This window comes from Alligator sinensis, unplaced genomic scaffold, assembly GCF_000455745.1.
Source record: "Alligator sinensis unplaced genomic scaffold, ASM45574v1 scaffold783_1, whole genome shotgun sequence".
NCBI lineage: Eukaryota > Metazoa > Chordata > Crocodylia > Alligatoridae > Alligator > Alligator sinensis.
Window position 1 is genome coordinate 711,307 of NW_005842197.1, and position 7,867 is coordinate 719,173.

At 60.0% G+C, this 7,867-nt stretch overlaps 1 protein-coding gene across 1 annotated transcript in view; it reads left to right on the forward strand.

The window, feature by feature from the left end:
• FANCG (FA complementation group G) overlaps positions 1-7,867 on the forward strand; it is a 23,241-nt gene that overhangs the window by 11,303 nt on the left and 4,071 nt on the right. The window contains exons 6-11 of the mRNA XM_014521264.2: positions 555-685; positions 1,327-1,473; positions 2,151-2,311; positions 2,638-2,704; positions 3,368-3,720; positions 4,349-4,389. Coding sequence (XP_014376750.1) covers positions 555-685; positions 1,327-1,473; positions 2,151-2,311; positions 2,638-2,704; positions 3,368-3,720; positions 4,349-4,389 — 900 coding nt within the window. The remainder of the gene's footprint in view (positions 1-554; positions 686-1,326; positions 1,474-2,150; positions 2,312-2,637; positions 2,705-3,367; positions 3,721-4,348; positions 4,390-7,867) is intronic.

Here is a 7,867-nt window from a genome sequence, read left to right on the forward strand (position 1 = left end):
TGCTCCCTTGCAGGCAGTCGAGGGAGTCCAGCAGCCAAGGATGGCTTCTCTGCTCCCAGCCACACACTTCTCCCGGGACTCTCACCCAGGAGCTTGTAGTCAGCTTCTGCCAGGGCCTCAAACGGTGCCGGCTCAGCCTTTGTGCTCAGTCTGTTCCAGCTCTCCCCTCTGATTCATCTCCTCTTGCCCTTGCCCGTGCAGCCCCCGAACCGCATCCTTTGCCTCTAGCCAGCATGCAGGCATGTGCCTTGTGCTGTCTTCGGAGGCTTCTGCTGTCCCAACTCTGTGTTCCCATAAAGAAATGCAATGGTCTCCTGCAGGTGTTCCCAATAAAAGAAGGGTAGCAGTTCTGACAGCTGTGCCCAGCCCACAGCATGTGCTGGCGTGGTCGTGCATTGGCAAAGGCGTTGACGGGTGTAACGCAGCACTGAGCAGGGAGGCTGGCTGGTGCCGGCACAAGGATCTTGCCCAAGGTGCACCGGCCGGCACAGAGGCCCGACTCCAGGGGTGCGACGGACATGGAGCACAGCTAATATGTACCATTCACATTCCAGGTTTGCAGGAGCTGGAGGCCGGGAATCTCCCAGCTGCCCTCTCCCTGCTCCAAGTGGCTGCAACCGGGTTCTGCTCCAAGAGAGTCCTGGCCCAGATCTACATCTGCCTGGGCTGCTGCACTCAGCAAATGGTAACGTGCCATGTTTTCACCAGGAGCAGGGAGGCTGCATGAGCCGGTGCCTGCAGGGAGCAGGAGGGGCAGACTAACAGCCACGCTGCGCGTGCCTGGGGCCGAGGGCTGCAGCTGGAGTGTCACTGGGCTCCATCAGGAACTGTAACCTCAGCTTTCTCGGGCAGCAACTTGACTTTCCCAGGCCAGCACTTCGGCTGTGCCAGCTGCTCTCTGCTCTCTCCTGGGGCAGCTCAGCCAGCTTTGTGGTGGGTTAGTGCAGCCCGGTTCCAGGCAAGGGGAGGCTGGAGGGCCCAGCACAGAGGCTTGTTGCTGCCCTGGGGAGGAGGAAACCCTGAGTGCTCCCCTCTAAAGCGCGGTTGGGGATGGAGGTGGAGCAGCCAGATCACCAGACTGCAGGGTTTCCAGTCCAGCCCCTTGAGCCCAGGGGGTGCCTGGCACTATGTGATTTGCCAGGCTAGGGACTCTTCATGCCTTGTCCTCTGCAGCTCCTCTGGGCCCCCTGATTCTCCTTCCCCCACCCCATTTTGAGGGCCCAGGCCCCCTCCTCTAGGAGGATGCCTGGAGCGTCTCTCTCCAGGTGATACTCTGGAGCTGTAGCAGGGAGTGAGGTCCTGCTGTCTGGTTCTTCCTGCCCCCAGGGTAAGCCACAGACGGCCCTGCAGCACCTGAAGCAAGCCCTGCAGCTTGATTTCCAGTGCCTCGCGGCCCTGTCCCAGGCGGCAATGGTGTACCGCCAGCTGGGGGAGACGGACGCGGAGCTGGAGGCCCTGGCTCTGCTCCATGAGGTTTGTCTGCCCAGCGGGGCCTCTTGGGGTGGCATCCTGAAGCTGTGCGGCTCATTGCTGCATCAGGTCTGGCTGGGCTGTACAGACCCTGGAGCAGGCTGGGGTGTTCCCGGGCGCAGCCCGCCAGCAGCCCTGGTTGCAGCTGGGCAGGGGGAGCCAAGCCAGCCAGGCAGACTGAGCCCCACAGCGGCTGCTCCAGGTGACCTCGGAGACTGCCTTGGCCTTACCCAGGCGGTGGCATGAAGTGGAGAGGCTCTGCTTGGTGTCAGGTCGTTGTAGTGACCAGCCATTGACATGGCACTGGCCTGTGGTGGGGGCACACCGGGGCCTGGTCCCACAGGCAGTCACAGTCCTTAGCTCAGTTGGTTTTAACAAGCATGGGGCAGACAGAGCTCCTCCCTGCCGTCCAACATGCCAGGGCAGGGGCAGGGGCAGGGGCAGGGTGGGGCCCTCTGGGAGCGCTGTATCCCAGGCAGGTCTCTGCCCTCGGGGCATTGAAGGGCCCTGCGCTGCTGTGTGCTTACGGTACCAGTGCTGCCCTCCACCCCAGAGGTGGCTGCATGAGCAGGTCTGGGTCTCTGGGGCCTCTACAGAAACGGAGGAGCCTGGGCACAGCTCCCTGGGGGTAGAGCAGGGGTTTACCTCCCGTAAGCTCTGTGCTTCCCCTGCCTCTGCAGGCTCTAGACAGCCCCGCTCCGGAGGCTGGCTCCGCTGCACCTGGCTCACTGGTCCGAACGGAGCTGCTGGTCCACCCCCCGGCCTTGGCGTCGCTGCTCCGCCAGCCCTCCCCCTCCGAGGTGAAGTACCTGCTGGCCCAGAGGTGCCTCCAGGCTGGAAGGTGAAGCCCTTTCCTCTCTCCTCTTGGGTGGGGACCCCACCTGCTTGGGACCCCCTGTCTCCTTTGGGCTCCTAGATTGGCACCAGTCGAACCCATGCTGAGCATCCAACCAGTGCCAGGCCAGTAGGAATCTGCCTGCTTGGTGCTGGGGCTGGTGTTGCAGGGACAGGCAAGGGGCCCAGCAGGGCTCCCACGAGGCCTCACTGCCCTTACCAGTCCTGGTCCTACTCTTTGAGAGAAGAGGCCTTTTCTTGGGGTTTCCCCCTGGTCCCTGCTCCCCCATGGCTGCAGGGGAACCTCCTCCCTCCCTCCTCTCTGTGCTGCAGGACGGCAGAAGCGGGGGAGCACTACCTGGACTTGCTGGCTGTGCTGCAGGAGGGGCCCCGGCACCAGGTGAGAATTTGCCAGGGGCCTGGGGGGGTGACTGGGCTTGTGAGACACTGTGGGAGCCCCGTCCCTTGGATCCTGCAGGGTGGCTTCTTTCCTCGCCCACACTTACATCTCCTCAGTCGCTTCCTGGCACCTCTGCAGGGCCAGGGGCCCCAGCCTGCTCTGGGCACCCAAAAGCACCAGAACAAGGGAGCAAATGTTGGGGGTTGAGGCAGGGCACTGAAGGGCTCAGCTGTAGGCAGGGAGGGGAAGGGAGCCCCGCACAGAGCACATGGACCTGGAGCTCTTGGGGTGTCCAGGGGGAGATGCCAAGGTGCAGAGGCCTCCCCACCCGAAGGCCATGGCACTGCACTGCAGTGCACATTAATGTGGTCCGTGCAGTGCGAGTGCTCAGCCAGGGCTGGCTCAGCGCTGTCTGGTGTGATGCTGCCAGGGCCACGGCTCTGCTTCCTTGCTGTGTTCCCAGCCTGGCTCGGGAAACCCCAGCTACACAGCCGAGGCCTCTGGCTTCTCACTCAGCCTGGGTGGGGGCGGCTGCAGCTGAGCCACATGAAAGGTCCCCCCTCCAAGCACAAGCCAAAGCGTGCCGTGCCTGGGTAAGGCTTGAGGCCTGCGGCCACATGGGAAGCTCCAGTCCTGAGGAAGCTGCGTGCTCCCGCCCCGCAGGTGCCGCTGCATGGCCAGTCGGCTCTGCCCAGGATCCCCGAGGTGTTCTTGGAAGCCGCGTCTGCCCTGGAGCAGCTCGGGAGGCACCGGGACGCCATTGCTGTGTGCGAGGAGGTTGTCAACCGAACGGGTGACCTGACTCCTGAGACGCTGCGCATTGACCTGAGCTCCTGGGACGGGGCGGAGGCAGGTTCCCCATCACCCAGGCCAAGGTCGGGGCTGCCCCGTGACATCCTGCCCCAGAAGAAAGAGAGCCTGCGCTGCATCCTGTGGAGGGCAGCCGCGTACCTGCACCAGGGCTGGGCGTGGGCTGGCCTGGCGGACAGCAAGGAGGCCATAACGCAGTTCACCAGGTGCCGTTACTGCAAGCAGAGGGAGAGGGAGAGGGAGCTGACCAGGCTGCAGCCAGCTGGGGCTGACGGCAGCTTGCCAGGAGCAGCAAGGCAGCCTGCGGGGGCAGCCCCAGAGCCCAGCTCAGCCTATGCGCAGGGTGTCTCACCTCCACCCACAACAGGGAGACTTGGGGCCATCCTCATATGGGCCTCGGGGACGACTGAGCCCTGGGGCTCTGGAGCTGAGGTACGGGGCCTGTGCAGGACCCAGGGCGTGCGTTCCTTCAGGGCAGGTGCTCTTGTCCTTGGGCTGAGGTTCCTGCTGGCCCGTGGCCTCTAGGACTGGGCAGCAGCCCTGGGAGTGACTAGCAGGGGGCACAGCCTCTGCCTGGCATCTCTGGAGCATCTTTTAACACCCTTTCCAGCAACGGGATATTGGCTGCTGCAGCCCCTCTGCTTTCCCAGCAGCAGGGTTGGGTGTGACGTCTGGTGCTGTGTCAGGGTGATGGTAGTACTACGAAGAGGTTAGATTATAGATTTGTCTAGGAAGGTTTGGACAGGGCTGATCCTGGGGTTGGACTAGATGTGGAGGTCCCTTCCAGCTCCACTGCTCTGGTTCTGTGATTTTTCTTTGGCTTGTCCCCTCCAGGTGCCTCAATGACCTTCTCAGAGTCCAGCTTGTGAGTGCAGGTAGGTACAGCTGCACCTGCCCTGGCCTCCCTTGGAGGGGTATGGGTCCAGGCGTGGGCTGGCAAAGCCAGTGTGCGGCAGGTGGTGCCTATATGGTGCCCTGAGCATGGGAAGTGCTGTGGCAGGGCCTGTAGTGTTCAGCTGATAGGCAGAGCTCTGTGCCAGGTCTCGCTTCGTGCTGGCATGTACCCGCCCCGTGTCCTGAGCATCTCTGGAGCATTGTCCAGGGCTGAGAGGGCCCAGGGGACAGCTCGCCTCAGCTGCCTATGTTCTCTCACCATTCCCGGGCTGCCTGTTGCACCTGCCATGCCCTGAGTAGCAGCGAGGAGATCCAGACTCCAGGGAATAGATCTACCTGCTCTTGCACTGTTCTCTGCTGGCTCAGGGGTCTTGGGAAGGCTTTTCCCTGCTGCTGTTGGCTACTAGTTCAGCTGTGGAGGCCCAGAGGGCTCGTATGCGCGCTACAGACACCTCCACGCTAGCTCAGACTGGAAGCACCAGAGCTGTGCTGAGGGCTCCTGTGCCGATTTGTCCGGCCCCTTGGCGGAGCCAAGTCTGCTGCTTGCTGCTCAGGTTGCAGGTGCAGACCCTGTCTGGTACATAAGATGGGGAAGGAGTGGCTGACCCCGTCACGGCCCACCCGCAGCACTGGAGCCAGCTTGCTGGCTAAAGAACCACTCTCCTCTGTCATCGGCAAAGCCAGGAGTGCTGCCGGCCCGCATCCCGGGGTCTTCATGGGGCAGCTCAGGGGAAGCCAAGAGGAAGAGATTTCAGGGAAGCCCCAGCTCACTGTTACCACCATAGCTGAGGTGAAGGCAAGCGGCAGCCTCCCCTTCTGGGAGCCGGTTTTGGTCCCCTTTACACCACTGCTGACTCAGCACCAGCAGCTGCTTTGGATCTGCCCGTCCTGTCTGCCTTCCTCCTACGCCATCTCCGGGTCCCTTCCCTCCAGGGGCTCCCCCGTGGCTCTCCCTGAACAGCTTCCCTCTTGCCGGTTAAGGCCCGCGCTGGAAGGCGTGCATCCGGCTGCAGGATTGACTGACGCAGGCATTGATCAGTGTGGAGACAGCTCCTAGTAGGGCTTTGCTAAAAGCAGACCTGACGGAAGGTGGAGCCGCACCTACCGGTGCCTCGGCCTGAACGACCTCTTCAAAGTCAGGTTTTACCGACCTCTGGCAAAGTTGCTTCGTGAGTTTGAGTGTTAAAATTGGTGCCGGGGGTCCAAAATGCACATGCACATGAATGACAAAAGGTGCTGGGATCAGGGTGGTTTGTGAAGAGGTGCTGATGTCTGTGTTGTAAATGCCTGAGGCCCCTGGCAGACATTATGCTTAGCACGCAATTCACCAGTTAATCGCCTCTTAAACAGTAACCCAGTCACACATGCAGGCAATTCATGGTGTGATAAATTGGAAATGGGCAACAGAATGATTCCAAAAAATATGTGCAGTAATTTTGTGGCTGGTTTTCGTTGTGCCCTAAGTTGAAGGTGTGACAGGGTCCCTACAGTGCAGCCTGATGCCCCAGGGCTGCCCTGGTTTAGCGGGCACCCAGCTTTCCACCTGGCCGTGCAGGAGAGACCTGGGGTCTTGATCCTGGCAGTTCCAGATTTGCATGTCCTGTCATGCAAGTAGTGATGGTGTGACTGGGATCTGACCCGTGCCAGTTCCAAATTTGCATGTCCTGTCATGCATGCACCGGGGCAGGCTGGGGACCAACTGGCTCAGCAGCAGCTCTGCAGAAAAGGACCTGGGGGGACAGTGGAAAATAAACTGAACAGGAGCCAGCAGTGTGGCCTTGGTGGCAAGAAGGCAGCCGGCATCCTGGGCTGCATTGGTAGGAGCGCTGCCAGCAGATCGAGGGCGGTGATCCTTCCCCTCTATTCAGCATGGGGGAGGCCACATCTGGAGTCCTGTGTCCAGCTGTGGGCTCCTCACTGCAGAAAGGATGTGGACACATTGGAGAGAGTCCAGCGGAGGGCAATGAAAATGGTCGTGGGGCTGGGGGACAGGACTGGTGAGGAGAGGCTGAGGGAAATGGGCTGGTTAAGTCTGCAGAAGAGAAGACCGAGGGGGATTGAATAGCAGCCGTCACCTCCCTGCAGGGGGGCTGCAAAGAGGATGGAGCTGGGCTGGTCTCAGTTGGGACAGATGACAGGACAAGGAGAAACGGGCTCGAGCTGCAGCAAGGGAAGTTGAGGTTGGATAGTAGGAGGAAAACCTCATGAGGGTGGTGAAGCACTGGACCAGGCTCCCCAGAGAGGTGGTGCAGTCTCCATCCTTGGAGGGTTTGAAGACCTGGGTAGACAAAGGCATGGCTGGGATGATGTAGTTGGGGCTGGTCCTGCTTGGAGCAGGAGTTGGACTAGATGTGACCTCCTGACCCTCATTTTCTGTGATTCTGTGTGAAGCAAGGCAGGACGCGCAATGGTTGGGGTCAGAGATCCCATCGAGTCAGGAAATGACTATGTGCCACGGGCCTGTGGTAAACAGCTGCTTCATCCGTGTCTAAGAAGGACGTGACATGTTAGGAACTTTGCCCAAGGCGCAGGGGGTGCCATACACGCGTTGAGCCTGTGCCCTGCCACCAGCCTCCAGGGCTTATCTTGTAGCCCTTTGGACAAGCTGGTAAGGGAGCTGGGCTTTCATAGATTCATAGATGCTAGGGTCGGAAGGGACCTCAATAGATCATCGAGTCCGACCCCCTGCATAGGCAAGAAAGAGTGCTGGGTCTAGATGACCCCAGCTAGATGCCTATCTAACCTCCTCTTGAAGACCCCCAGGGTAGGGGAGAGCACCACCTCCCTTGGGAGCCCGTTCCAGACCTTGGCCACTCTAACTGTGAAGAAGTTCTTCCTAATGTCCAAACTAAATCTGCTCTCTGCTAGCTTGTGGCCATTATTTCTTGTAACCCCCGGGGCGCCTTGGTGAATAAATACTCACCAATTCCCTTCTGGGCCCCCGTGATGAACTTATAGGCAGCCACAAGGTCGCCTCTCAACCTTCTCTGGCGGAGGCTGAAGAGGTCCAGGTTGTCTGATTTAGGAGGAAAGACTGAGAGAACCAGCATTATTTAGTCTGAAGAAGAGAAGACTGAAGGGGGATTTGATAGCAGTCTTCAAATAAATGAAGGGTGATTATAAGTGCGCCGCCCAGAATTGCACGCAGTACTCCAACTGCGGTCTGACCAGCGCCCGATAGAGGGGAAGTATCACCTCCTTGGACCTATTCGTCATGCATCTGCTGATGCACGATAAAGTGCCATTGGCTTTTCTGATGGCGTTGTCACACTGCCGACTCATGTTCATCTTGGAGTCCACTAGGACTCCAAGATCCCTTTCCACTTCTGTGCCACCCAGCAGGTCATTCCCTAGGCTGTAGGTGTGCTGGACATTTTTCCTCCCTAGGTGCAGCACTTTGCATTTCTCCTTGTTGAACTGCATTCTGTTGTTTTCTGCCCAATTGTCCAACCTGTCCAG